Source organism: Schistocerca cancellata, chromosome 10, assembly GCF_023864275.1.
Source record: "Schistocerca cancellata isolate TAMUIC-IGC-003103 chromosome 10, iqSchCanc2.1, whole genome shotgun sequence".
NCBI classification, from domain to species: domain Eukaryota; kingdom Metazoa; phylum Arthropoda; class Insecta; order Orthoptera; family Acrididae; genus Schistocerca; species Schistocerca cancellata.
This window is the reverse complement of record NC_064635.1, coordinates 52865723-52881015: the sequence shown is the minus strand read 5'-3', so window position 1 is coordinate 52881015 and position 15293 is coordinate 52865723. Positions and strand designations below refer to the sequence as shown.

Here is a 15293-nt window from a genome sequence, read left to right as displayed (position 1 = left end):
ATTTTGCTTCTTGCTGGGATTTTACATTATATGGCTTTGCAGGACCAACTGTATGCACGTGTGTGACTAGGGCTCCTGATGGGTAGACCGTTTGCTGTGTGCAAGTCTTTCGATTGGACGCCACTTGTGCATCGATGGCGATGAAATGATGATGATTAGGACAACAGAACACCCAGCCCCTGAGCGGAGAGTCCTGCACTGATAGCTTGTCACCTGCAAACTAAGCGATGTAAGTGTGAATTCCACTGGTGAGTTAATACACCTCTTGATTTTTAAAAAACTTTTTTTAAAATCATAAGCAATGACCCACTGATGATGGCACAGAGGTGCTGAAACATGTTTGGGTAAAAAGAAAGAACAGTGTGTTTGCAAAAAGATGGAACCCACATCCAATAATTTAACTCCAGACACGGAAAGAAACGACAAAAGCTGCAGGCCCAAAGGTGACTAATCCATTATCATTGTGGCCAAAATCACTGATTTAAAGTTCAAATGCTTCCTCATGCACCCTCTTCACCAGATTTAGCACTCTCTGATCACTTTCCATTTCTAGACCTGAAGAAATGGCTCAGTGGTAAGAGTACTGCCAAAACTGAAGAGGTGGAGTTTGTAGTTGATGGCTATTTTGCAGAACTCGGTGGTTCTCACTATAAGCAGGGTATCAAAAGTACGGAACATTGCCAGTAAAAGTGTAACAAGCTGAACGGAGACTGTGTAAAGAAATAAAGTTTTTTTTTTACCAAAATGTTTATGTTTTCATTCTTAATTTGGGTACTTCTGGGACAACACCTGTATGTGTAAAGCTTGATACAAGTCACTAATTGCTTTCTTCCTCAAATAAAAGATGAATACACACACTACTCACCAAGACAACATCCAAACTTCGGCATTAAAAATGTAAGATGCCAAATAATTTTAGGATCTTAGATCAAACCAACAATAATTGTCCCACACTCAATATCAACTATCAATGTCATTCATCTTAACTCTGATCCCCAGATAGCACATACCTCTCCGTAAACAGATTGTTGAACAGGAGGCATTACGTTGAAACTGGATGCTGACGAATGCTGCACCTGGTGAGAGCCGTGGGCTCCTTCGTAGACAGACGGGGCGGGTGGTGGCGACCTCCAGTCCCGTACGTGGTGCACTTCTCGGTCCCCCAAGTCCCGGGGCGGATAGTGGCTCGGCAGGGGGCGGCGGTGATGAGAAGGAGGTGGAGGTGGCGACGGGCTCCACTCGTGACTTCCACCACGCCTCCTGGGCGGCAGAGGTGGAGAACGCGACCTGTGCCGGCTCCTGGGCGGCGGCGAGAGAGAGACAGAGCGGCGAACCATTCTCACTGGTGACGGACTGTGTTCCCATCGGGCCCTGCGTATATTGCAAGAGCCCTATTCTACTTCAACAGGTAGGATATAATGGAACTGAGAATGCAATTACACATTACCTTTTAACTAATTTCCTACATCCAAATACAAAATTATTCATTTTAACTACACTTAAGTTACTGCAATTTGAAGCTTCAAGTACCGGGGAAAGTATAATTCGAGGGTAAATCAAATATAAATGGTATTTTTGTTCTTGAGCACCTACGATTGACACTTTCCGAAGACTGACTGCATAGTTAACACTCATGTGCTTAGCTGGCATAAACAGTTCAAAGAACAATGAGAACAAGTGGAAAATCAGGATCACAATCACTGTACTCAGATTAGCATTACAAATAAAAATATTCACACAAATCGAGATATTCTTGAAGATTGCTGGATGAGCGTATCTGAAATTACAGAAAGGGTCAGAATAAGTTATGAGAGCTGTCATCACAAGCACCCTACAGTTCTGTGAAGTGTGTGCCAGATGTGTCACTCGTCTTTTGACTACAGATCAACAGTTTAGACATTTGTGGAGGTCGGTTAGACACTTGCCACGAAGTTTGAGAACAAAGATGATGCATTTTGAGTCGGATTGTGACGTGTGATGAAACATGGGTTCACCACTAACTCCTGAGTCAAAACAAGTGAGTATGGAGCGGCAGAGGAAAGAGGAGACAACCCCAGTGAAAGCCACGACTCATCTCTCAGCTAGCATGGTTCTTTCAACTGTTTTCTTCAACTATTGAGGCATTTTGTTCACTCATTTTCTTTTTCTTTTTTTTTTTTTTGTTTCCGTGAGCAATGCACAATCAATGATGCTTACTATTGGGGTGATGAACCAGCTGCATAGCCTTAAAAGACGAGACCAGCCAATTCGAGAGGCCATTTCCCTCCACAAAAACGCCAGGTTCTATTAAGACTCATAACTTGAAGAACTGCACTGGACTCAACCTGATCAGCTTCTCTACAGTCCTGACCTATTGCCCTATTGTTTGCGCAGCTTGAAGAAGCTCTGGGAGGGCAACGATTTGAAGGTGAGGAGGGTGCAGAGCAATTTGTGTGCAGTTAGCTCCTATCACAACCAGCATCATTTTACAATGGCAGAATAAAAAACCTTCCTTCTCGCTGGGAAAAATATATTTATAAAGAAGTATGAAGGAAGGAAAATAACTTTTGCTTGTATTTTTCAATAAATTAAAAAAAAAATTAAATCCCATTAAACCTCGTACAGAAAAATGAAAGGAATGATATGCAAAAAAGAAACCACTCAGAAAAGTGATATACCAAATGTATTATGTACTAATACTATTGTACAGTGCAGAAACATGAGTCATGAGGGAAATGGATAAAAGTAACATAACAAAGATTCTGAGAAGTCAGATAGGCGTAACACAGATGGAAAATGTAAGAAATGAAAGTTTTAGAGAGATGACAGACAAGGAATCGCTACAAGAGAAGATAGAGGAAAAAATATTAAAATGTACAAGCATGTGAAGAGAATAGATGAGACAAGGGCATCTAGGGAGATATTTGAGTTGAAGATGGAGGGCAAGAGACTGAGATGATTGGTGATTGGCTAATAGAAGTGGAAGAAAGTATTTAGAAAAGAGGAGAAGGCTGGGTTAAAATAGTAACAGGGAGGTATGGGAAAACTAAAGACGATGGGAAGGCTTCTGTTCCACAACAGTCTTGCCAGAGGTGGGAAACTGTGCAAAACAGTATTGGTGGTGGTGGTGGTGGTGGTGGTGAATTTCAGGAATTTTCACCTGCAGGTAAAATTACTGCTAGCAGAAAGATTCTGCAACAAGCTGCTTTACTGTGACTGTTCAAACAGAAGTGTTAAAAAACTGAAATATTTGGGAGGACTAACTCAAGAGAAGACTTTAACAAACATGCTGCAAAGGAAATGACCCACAAGCTGGGAGAAAAACTCTGGTACCATAACAAATGTTAGCAACAAACAATGTCTATTTAACCACCTCAAAGTAAAACATGAAAGTATTGCAGTTAATCTATAATAGTTATATACAAGTACACACAGTGAATCATACATTAGAGAAACTGTAAAAACTGGAAAGGAGAATTATAAGAAAAATGGTGAAACCACTAAAAAAGACAGATTGCTTGACACTGAAAAACACGGAAAATAGAGAAAATGAGGAGACCGATATTCTTTGGCCATTTGTATAGCATCAATGATAACATATTAACTGAAGATATCGACAAAACCAATCAATTTTTTGGAAAATAATAAAATAGGATAAATAAAAAATCTACTTATCAAATGGCAACAGGAGAACACGCATATAAAGGTATTTAAATTTGCAAGCTTTCAGAGCCAGTGGCTCTTCCTTCTGGCAGAGGGGTTGAAAGAGAAGGCTCATGGGTGAAGGAAAAGAACTGGTCAGGTTTACGAAATGGGGAAAGCATCGAAAAGCCACCCAGAACCCTGGGTCAGGGGAGACTTACAACTTCTGGGTAACTTTTCCAAATTCTCCCAATTTCCTAAACCTCATAAGTCCTTCACCCCCTTCCTTCTCCTTCAACCATTCTGCCATACAAAGAAGCCACTGGCCCTGAAAGCTTGCAAATGTAAATAGATCTATGTGTGTGTTCTCCTGCCACTGCTTGGTGAATAGATTTTTCATATATCCAATTACATTACATTAACTAAACAGATGACTAAATACTTTATCAAAAGAAGTTAAAGATAAACTGGATTCAAGGGACTGGTAAAGATTTACAAGGAAAGAATAGGAGATTAAGTAACAGAAAGTACTAGATATGGACAAATTCTTAAGTAAACAGGGTGGGGGGGGGGGGGGGGGCAGTGGGGAAAGGAGAGCGAGAAGAAACAAACACAACAGATTGGAGAAATATTTAAAGAAAGGAAAAGAAGAGAAAACAGCAGAATACGTACAGTCAGAGTGTAAATGTTAGTTGCATTACTGTTTAGTCACCCATAGATCATTTACAAAATATCATATGTGTCATCTTATTTGAAAAAGGATACATCAGACAACAAATTCAACCTTGCTCAGTAACGTCTCTGCAAAGCACTAGTGAGGGAATGATCAAATCGTCTACAAAGTTATACATCAAATTAAAATTTCAGAACATACATGCATCTTCTAAAATTTGCAAAGTACTTGCCTGAAAGAAGGAAAACGGAGGAAAGTGGAAAAAAAGAGGGGCAGAAGTAATGTCAGAATAATGATGCAAGAATAACAGATAATGTTAATGCCGTATTCCTGGCAAGGTTGTCCTTTCGATTTTGCACATAAAATGAAAATGACAAATCGGATAAACAACCAGAAGTACACCAATAATCAATCAAGCTGAGAAAATCTATGATACTCCTTCAATAAAAAACAGCAGCCTGCAGCTAAACGCAGCTCAGAACTTAGCTGTCGGAAGACTGAAGTGGGCAAAATATTACATTATATGGTGATGGGGCAAGCATCAGGGACATCACAGAAGGCAGTGTGGCTATACAAGGATGGTAGCAGCAACCAAATGACAGTCACCACTTGACAATGGCTAAGGAGTATTTGGTCAAGAGCTTGTGGCTTTAAAACAAAATTTTAAAGTATATTAGTGTCTGTAACCAAGTTATGGTTAGATCCTGATTAAAAAGAGTGGGTGGTAGATGACACTCTTGTGTAAGTCCTTGATTTATTTCAACCGTGTTATGTCTGCTGCCCACTATTTTTATCTGTAATTTATTATTCTTATATAAATTCCGTACAGCTCTTATGAGAGAGGATCCTCCTCCTCAAAATTTCCCACAGTTTGCTTCAATTTATTGTATCAAAAGTCTTTTCACAGTCAGTGAGAGCAAGAAAAGAACAATAATAGTGCCAAATAGCTGTCATTCAGTTTGCTATTGTGATCCAGGCATAGGGGGGTACTCTAGTATATTAAATCATTTGTTCAGATTGGGAACATGCATACCTAAATTGATTTCCTATTGCTTCAAATCTTTCACTTTGTCTCCCAACCACGCCTCTTTTCGGTGAACAATAAAACTTTGATAAATATTGTCTCTAATTATTTTGCTTGATGCAGTACCACTCTCTTGTTACAAGGAAATGTCTCCAACTCAGCCTCATATTTTAAGGAGAATAAAGTGCTTTTGCAAGACATCAGCCCCAGCAACTGATCCTATCCGACAATCTACGTTATTATTCTGATAGTACCCAGTTATGACCTTCTCAATAAAGAGCTTTTAAATGTTATGCGCTTCAGTTGTTTATCACTTGCTCCAACCCACTGCAGCCCCGTAATGACCGCGCATGAAGTACTGTAAAGCGCAGTGACAGCCAGAGCCCTCCTATTCGCGGGATGTTGAAAGCGAGGGAAGAGGAGGGGAAGTTGGACGTCAAACGTGTTAGCAAATCTTGTATGAGAACATTTTACTAAATGTGAAAAATAGGTATGTAAAGAGAGAACATTAGATTATTTAGCAACCTCACAAACATAAACGCTCAATATTATTTAACAATAGTTTTGTATTGATATTCTGCAGCTATACACACACTTCAATTGCAAAATGAGAAAAACTTTAATCATGCCAATCATGCTGAAGAATAGTGGACCTCCTGCAAATGCAAGTCACTTTAACACTGTCAGCTTTTAAATCCAAAGGAAGTAATGCACAACACCAAAAATAATAATGAAATAATACTCTGCTACTTCTTTAATGATACGTTCATTCATTTCATTCATCTACACTGCATTTGTGAATTGCAACTTAAAAATGCTTGAAGCAAAGAGACCTTTGGCATATGCTACTGATTAGAAATCACACACTTTGACATAATGAACAAAGCACACTACGAAAGTCACAGAAGTATTTCAGAAACCTCTTGCTGACTCCACTGCACAGCACTTCATGCTTGGCATTATGGGGCTGCAGTGGGATGGAGCCAGTGACAAAAAAGCAGTGCACACGAAATTTAAATTCTGTATATCAAAGATCAGAAGCGAATATTATCAGAATTATGGTCCAAATTTTGGTGTGGGATCAATTGCTGGAGCTAATGACTTGCAAGTGAACTTTCTTCTACTTAAAATATGAGGTCAAGATGGTAATGTTTCCTTGTTAGATGCATGCAGTATCTCAGCACTCTAGTTTTACTGACAGCACTGTGTGTTGAGGATGTATGAGGAATGTGCATTTCTAAGATTTAACAGAATATATTTTTAAATAGCTTTCTGCGTGGAAACATGCAACACAAAGTGCTCTTTTCATGTTCTCCCAAATGTATCCAGCATTCACATAGAAGCCTCATAATCCATGTCCACTGCAGAGGAAAACACAGGAAATCATTTTAACAATGTAGATGAAATAGGCAATTTTTTCATTCAGTATTTTTTCCCCCAGTAGTGATAAGCGTTTTTCTCCACATTTGTAGATGCTCGAGTCGTTAATATTTTGTGTGGATGTTATAAGTTCACGAAACCTGCCCATTTTAGCACCAGCTATGCTAGTGCAACACTGATTCTTTTTAACAAGTGTTGAAAAAAGTTTATTCAGGTGCTTCTGGTACAAAATCAGCATCAGTGTCAATATGGATGGGGTCAAGAGTACATGTAACTGTTACCACTAGTTAAGTCTACAGAGATCACAGGAATATTTTGCAGATGATACTTTGAAGAGATGCTATAAACTATTCTTGAAATTGGAGTAATTCTTCATTTCCTTATAAGTACACAACAGTAAGGAAATTTGCTTTGCAGGAACAGATAAGAACTGTTTTGAATGTCCTTAAGTGTCGCTGACAACGCAGGCTACAAACATTTCAGGTTTCATAAATCGTGTCATTACATTTTTCAGATTCAGAATGAGGGTAGTGCCTAGAAATTGAGTGAACAGAACTGATCTGAAACTTTTCACAGGCCATTGCAATAAAAATAGAAGTTTATCACCCCACACCAGATTGTTGGCAACTATGTGACCTGTTTGGACATGTTGCATTTATATTTATGTTTTTGTCTCACTCCCTTGATGAATTTCTTGATAGGCTGAGGGACTCTTCAAGTCTTTCAGTATTCCCCCGAGTCTTTTAGAGCTCTTTGAGAGACCTCCCTGACTCCTCCATGAAAATTATAGGTCTATGCAAAATTAAAGAATGTTATAAAAATGTACGGGGTGTTCAAAAAGAAACGAGCCACAAGCATAATTACAGAAACCAGTACCTGGCTGTTGAGACACTTGTCCCACTGTGACACAAGGCAGTGAATGGCTGTCTCACAAAATTCCCAGGGCTGCGATGTTAACCCGTTCCGCACGTACAGCTGGACGTCATCGTACATGGTGAATCATTTGCCCCTCAGAGCCTTTTAGATAGGACCAAAATTGGCGTAATCACAGGGAGAGAGGTCCGGACTGCATGGAGGGTGGCTGAGAACATCCCATTTGAATTTCTGCAGGAGTGTCACAACTGTGTTGGCTGTACGAGGCTTTGCATTGTCGTGGAGCAGAATGACCCCACGGATGAGAGTGCCTGGTCATTTTGATTTGATCGCTTGGTGAAGGGTGGTCAAGGTTTGCAAGTAACGCTGGACATTCACTGTTGTCCCTTGCTGCAGGAAGTGAATCTGAAGGGGGCCATCTCGATCAAAGAAGAAGGTCAGCATAACCTTTCCTGCACTCTTCTGGACGACAACGTCCAGCTGTACATGCGGAACTGGGTAACATCGCAGCCCCGGGAATTTTATGGGACAGCCATTCACCGCCTTGTGTCACAGTGGAACAAGTGTCTCAACAGCCAGGGTCAATACTTTTAACATACAGGTACTGGTTTGTGTAATTATGCCTCTGGCTCGTTTCTTTTTGAACGCTCCTTATAAAACAATAAGAACTAAGCAATATTATTTGGAAGACACAAATACAAGAGATATTTTAATGTACTGGGTACTTGAATTAATTCTCACTGTTTGTTGTACAGAAACATAAGTTTATTTTAATGGCACTGTGTAAGACAATTTATGCACCTGGTGCCCTTCAGTAGCTACAACCTTTTTCCATTTTGTGGGTAAGAAATGGATTCAATGGTTTTAAAAATTGAGGTTCTTTTGATGTGATCCACTAATGGAGTCAGTTTTTGACATTGTTAAAAGATGTGAAGTGTTGTTCAGAAAAGCCATGCTGCTTGGACTGAAAGAAATGATAATCAGAAAGGGTGATGACAAGTGAACATTATGGACGGGGAAGGAAGACAAGCTATAGAAGTCCCTCCCATGTCTACTTCACCGATTTTGCAACATGCAGTTTGGCATTGTTTTTATGTGTAATGGCTCAGTCATGTGTCTCAGCGTACTGTAAGCCTTTGTCTTTCTGTGCACCTTTCAAACTGCGTAATTGTTTTTGTAAGTGTTTAGCATTCACCGTTTGACCCAGTTGTGACTGCTCAGGTACACCACAGTGACCAGGATGCATTTTGGCACTCGCCTCAAACTTGTTGTCTTTGGCACTTGCCTCAAACTTGTTGTCTTTGAAGTGCCGAAACCAAGCTCTGCACTTTGTTTCCAGCACAGCACATCCTCCATATGTTTCCACTACCAAACAGTGATTTTTTGCAACAGATTTCTTGAAATGAAATCAAATGCTATTTTGTAGGTATAAATCCAACATGGTCAAGACACTAAATATGCATGTTCTTATCACTCCACTCAAATGCCACACACACACATCTGAAAGCCAAATTTTTCTAATTTTATAGGTCTTGTGTCATTATCTGCTGTGCTGCACTGGTACAACTACTGCTCTCTCTTTGTCAGCAGACTTAATTCAAGCTTCCAACCCAAAATGACGTCTTCATTGTACTTATAGGTCCGATATTATTTGCAATTGATTTTGGTGTTACACTATATTTTAGCCTCCTCTGTAATACAAGGGTTATAATGTGGATATCAGGTAATGATCACCATCATCGTTGTCATAATCACCACCACCACCACCACCACCACCACCACCACCTATCTCACATTGGATACAAAAAAAATTGATGTCCACTATCATCAGCTTTCTTTCCTGCTTATAGTGCAACTAGCAGCAGCATGTAACCTGGTTACGTGCTGTGCTGCTGGCATCCACTCAAGCAGGAAAGATCATCATAGTGAATGTCAATTTTTTGTACCCTTATGAGATGAACAATGATGATTACTCAGTATCAAGACGATCACTAGACATCACAGAATGACCTGAAAATGGTGTAATGTGACACCAAAATCAATCCCAAATAAAATAAGATTTATAAATAAAGCAGAAGACACCATCCTGTTTACTCGTGCTACACAAACATTCACAACTGCACAAGTGGAACACAAGAAATGGTTATAAGCTTCATTTAACTGAAGTTCTGTACATTATCTGACATTGTGTAGTAAAATTCACTCGCACTCTACCACAGTTGTAAAATCGGTGTCTTGTGGTTTAATCCTTTGGCCGATGCAGATGTGCTCGCTTAATGTCGAGGCGAGTGCTCCACCATTAATGGCTAATGCATCTATCTCCACTAAATAGCTGCTGTTTGGGCTTCTACCTAGGATGCAGTTACCCGATTGGCCTGCCTCACCTGGTTGCAAATATTTCTGAAGAACTTTCTGCAATGTTTCCTCCTGCCACAATACGATATGCCAATGCCAAGACAAATATTACAGTATTAGGTTGGTGCACAAGTTTGTAGTGTTCTTCCATAATTTAATAAACACAACAGATACACATAACAGAGACTTTGGACATCAATAATATATTTTCCTTCAATATTTACAACAGTCTGCCAATGCTGGGGAAACTTTCTGATTCCGCGACTGTAGAAATCACGTGGTTTTGAGGTAAAGAACTCACTGATCCATGGGTGGAGTGCATTTTCATGCCAAAAAGAAGTTCCTTGAAGGTTGTTTGTTTGAGAGCAGAAAAGGTAAACGTCTGAGGGTGTAAGACCACATGAATAAGGTCAGTGCGCAATGGCTTCCCGATCCCACTCCAGTACAGTGTTTTTTGTCAGTCTAGTAGAATGCAACACTTACTGTGGAGTAGCATCACTCAACGCAATCTTCCTGGTCATTGTCACTAGATTGCATCAGCAAGACATCTCGGCTATTGACAATAAATGTCGGTAGTGATCATTACGTACCAGGAACCAATTCGTAGTACACTACACCATCGCTGTACCATCAGATACATAACATTATCTTTTGTGGATGAATGCAGGTCTTTGAATGGGATGTTGCTGCTTTGGGCTCAACGGCTCCTCTCTTTTCCTCGTGTTAGCAAAAAGACACCATTTTTCGCTGCCAGTAATGATACAGGACTGGAATGATTGGTGTTGTTCATGAGCCAACTGATGAAGAGGAAGCAGAGATGCATATACAGAGCGCTACTGATTTTTGTGATTTTGGCTAAGAGCATGTGGTATCCAGACAACTGATGTTTTAATCTTCCCCACTGCATGCAAATGCAGCAGGATGGTGGAAAGATCACAGTTTGTCACATTTGCCAGTTCTAGAGTACACTAACATGAATCTTAGTGGATTAATGCTTTAAACAATATTCATCAAAACCTGAATGTCTTCCTAGACACAGAGTCACTAATATCAAAATAATGCTCCTAAAATACGAAAAACATTTTCTTGATGTGCTCTGCCCCATGGCATTATCCTCATACATGGTGCAATTGTTTCTAATGGCCTCCGCCGCTGTCACTCCTCTATCAAACTAGAACATAATATGTTGAAAATGTTCCTATTTATCCACTTGGCAATCCATTTTCTAACATTCATAGCCTGACACACTTTTTTTTCAAATGACAAAATGATAATACTTAAACTCAAATACCAACAATGAACTTCAAATAAAAAAATGAAAATTGGTAAATAAAAACATAGCAACCAGTATGAAAGCATGCAAAACAAAAACACGACAAGCTCATGCACCAACCTAATGGATGCAAAATTAGTTGCTGACTTTGAAGCTTCTCTGAGAATTTATGGTTGTTACAAATCTGCAGAGATCTGAAGATGTCTTTTTCTTCTGTAGCTTCCAATCCAATTTTGGTAACCCATTCCACATGTTACTATCACTTTCAGATTCAGAGGAACTATCAAGTGCACTGAAGAGCCAAAGAAACTGGTACACCTGCCTAACATCATGCAGGGGCCCTGCGATCACGCAGAAGGGCCGCAACATGATGTGGCATGGACTCGACTAATGACTGAAGTAGTGTTGCAGTGAACTGACACCATGAATCCTGCAGGCCTGTTGATAAATCCGTAAGAGTACGAGGGGGTGGAGATCTCTTCTGAATAGCACACTGCAAGGCATCCTAGATATGCTCAATAATGTTCATGTCCGGGGAGTTTGGTGGCCAGTGGACGAGTTTAAACTCAGAAGAGTGTCCCTAGAGCCACCCTGTAGCAATTCTGAACATGTGGGGGTGTCACACTGTCTTGCTGGAATTGCCCTAGTCCATCAAAATGCACAGTGGACAGAAACATATGCAGGTGATCAGACAGGATGCTTACGTAAGTGTCACCTGTCAGAGTCGTATATAAACGTATCAGGGGTCCCATATCACTCCAACTGCACATTCCACACACCATTACAGAGCCTCCACCAGCTTAAACAGTTCCCTGCTGACATGCAGGGTCCACGGATTCATGAGGTTGTCTCCATACCCGTACCCGTCCATCCACTCAATACAATTCAAAAGGAGACTCGTCCAACAAGGCAACACGTTTCCAGTCATCAACAGTCCAATGTCGGTGTTGATGGGCCCAGGTGAGGCTAAAGCTTTGTGTTGTGTAGTAATCACGGGTACACGAGTGGGCCCTCTGCTCCAAAAGCTCATATCAATGATGTTTTGTTGAAAGGTTCACACGCTGACAATTGTCGATGGCCCAGCATTGAAATCTGCAGTAATTTGCAGAAGGATTGCACTTCTGTCACATTAAAATATTCTTTTCAGTCGCCGTTGGTCCCATTCTTGCAGGATCTTTCAGGATCTTTTTCCGGTCATGGCAATGGCAGAGATTTGATGTTTTCCCAGATTCCTGATATTCACGGTACGAGCGTGAAATGGTCGTACGAGAAAATCCCAATTTCATTGCTACCTCCGAGATGCTGTATCCCACTGCTTGTGTGCCGACTATAACACCACGTTCAATCTCACTTTAATCTTGATAAGCTGCCACTGTAGCAGAAGTGACCAATCTAACTACTGCACAAGACGTGTTGTCTTATATACGCGCTGCTGACCAGAGGGCCGTATTCTGCCTCATTACATACCTCTGTATTTGAATACACTTGTCCGTACCAGTTTCTCTGGTGCATCAGTATATGTCTCTTGCTGAAACGCAGGACTACAGTGTTAAACCTGCTAACATAGGTGTCCTAGGTCTGCTGCTTTCAGAGTCTGTAGACGAATTATCACTTACTTCTACATCAAATAATGTGTCCTCACTGTCGCTGTTTTGACTATCTCTGTAACTTCTTGCTTGGTGCAATTGGAAGGCCTAAACATTTACTTCACAGAATGAAGCTGTGACACTAATCCTTGCAAACAGTAAGATGTAAAGCGAAGTCAAATGTAGCAAAACGAGATCACAACAGACAAAATATCCCAACAGAATCAAGTGACCAGAGCTGCGAAAAGCTACTGATATAATGGGCAGAAATTCTGATATATGCTTAAATCTGTCAACAGCACACAGGTACCCGAGTGGCAGTGCATCAATATTAGATCAGCATTCAGGGGTCAGCAAGGAGGCCCGAGTTAACTCACTGATAATGCTAAAGGAAAACTCGAAAGCCACACTTAAACTTGCCAGTAGCACATGGAGAGTGGCGGAGCGATACGAGATAACTCGTAAACAGTAGTCAGAGGTTTAACAATTACAGCTACAACTCTAGAAGCCACTCACCTCCTGTACCTGTCAGGTGAATTACTGCGTTCTCTCTTCCTGGCGGGCGGTGGTGACAACCTTGGTTCTCTACTCTTGTGACGTCTGTCACGTGGGGAGTCATCCCTAACCCTCCTTGGCACGTGTACTTCTTTCCTAAATCTTCCTTCTTCCTCAGCTGGTGGCATTCTCTGCTTTCCTCGTGCATGTTCGTACCTGTGTAACACGAGTCCTAAGTAACAATTGGAGCACTGCTAAAACGAGGGGGCCTAGGGATAGTAAAAATCATCATAATTATGTAACAAAGCACAACAATAAAATATATATCTAAACCAATTAAACAATGATGAAATACAGGGTGATTCAGCTTTATAAAGAATTCAGAAACTGTTCTCAATCTAATAGCAAAATCTATCGATTTGATGGCACATTTGCTGATACTTGTCTAGTACATCAACTGATTTCCCTTATAGCACCAGTAGTTTTATTCTGTGAATCCACCACCATTCTCACATTATTGCAGTACACCTTGTCTTTAAGTCAGGTCTGTTGAGTGATTTTCAGAAATTAATCGACCACCAATGAACTCGTGGAGCATCGTCATTGTTTCATTGAAGATGTGACACTTTACCACCATCTTGTTGCAAACAGCAATAACATTCATTCATTTCAGGAATGGTTATAAATTAATTTACAAAGGTCATTCATGGCGGATGTATTATATCTTGTGATAACATGGGAATTCTGCACTGTACACTGAACTGGTACATCTGTGTGTATTTGAATGCCAGCATAAAATAGGCAAACTGAACGAAAATGAATCAAAATAATCTATCACAGTTCAGAATAGTCCCCTGTTGCATACAAACAGCTTTGCCATCAATGTGTGCCACCTGTCACCGAAACACCGTGAGGACATTCACCCTGTTTGCAAAGCACCTCCCACACAATGGTTTCATAAGGTTGAAATCGCACGGATTGAGGTCTGGTGAGTAGGCCGGGTGAGGAAGGCTCCATCTTTTACCACGGTCGCCTGACACTGAATGTTTCATGCGCTGGTACTGAGACATCCTCGTATGTGGTCACAATTTGTAGACTGATTTTGGTAATGTTTGGCGTGGGCTTTCAAACGTATTTACTGTGATTACGGTAATGCCACACAATACCACGATACATCATAGTTGCCATGACTATTGGAATGACCCTCACATGATGACTGTATAAACAACTAAAATAACAGTTGTGTTAAAAATATTGGTCCAGCAATTTGCTGCCTAAATATGGCACACCACACTCCAATTTTTGTGGGTGGTGTCTCACACAGTGTCTGAATATTAATGGCAGCCAGTCTTCTGGCTGTTAACGTATCCATTTAAGTGGAAAACACTTCTTCACAGAAAAAAAACTGTAATTCAAGTTATTATTCACTCTGTTAGGACTGAATCTCTTGAACCCTGACAACAGGTGACATGCTTTTCTGAAGGCAAAGGGTGCATGTCCCAAACTACTTGAATTTGGTATGGTCACAATCTCAGACATTTTGTGGCTCTGTGGCAGGTTGAATAAAATGCTCCAAGCTGTTGGGACAGCCAATACAGTGATTTACCAGGAGATTGCAGCAGTTTGTTGAAAATGTGGTATTATGTATCGATACCGTTATGTATCGATACCGCCCCACAGGCGTTGCAAAGTTGGCAAAAGGAATTGCAAGTATCCATTAGACATCGATAGTGTTCACGCAGGATCTGGTGAACCCAATGGTGCACGCCCACTGAGCCATGCCTCCAGCAAACTCTAGGCTATGAGCACCCTCTGCTGCTGCAATATAGGACAGCCGGTGGCATCAACTTAACCAACACACACTTGGAGCCTCTTCCCTACGATACCACTGTTCGTGTTTAGTGCAGTGAGTATCACTCTTATTGACAATGTGATAGTCAGACTTACTTCTTGCCGCATAATTTGTAATGAGTCTTCATTCACTTGAAGAAATACAAGTCAAGTAACTCTTCT

The 15293-nt window shown here is 40.7% G+C and overlaps 1 protein-coding gene across 5 annotated transcripts in view; it reads right to left on the bottom strand.

The window, feature by feature from the left end:
* LOC126106779 (zinc finger matrin-type protein CG9776-like) overlaps positions 1–15293 on the bottom strand; it is a 268248-nt gene that overhangs the window by 203900 nt on the left and 49055 nt on the right. For 4 of the 5 annotated variants that reach the window (XM_049913158.1, XM_049913157.1, XM_049913160.1 and 1 more), the window contains 2 exons: positions 13302–13496; positions 1011–1371 (listed from right to left, as the gene is read on the bottom strand). In XM_049913158.1, coding sequence (XP_049769115.1) covers positions 1011–1371; positions 13302–13496 — 556 coding nt within the window. The remainder of the gene's footprint in view (positions 1–1010; positions 1372–13301; positions 13497–15293) is intronic. The other variant, XM_049913159.1, reaches the window with a different exon arrangement.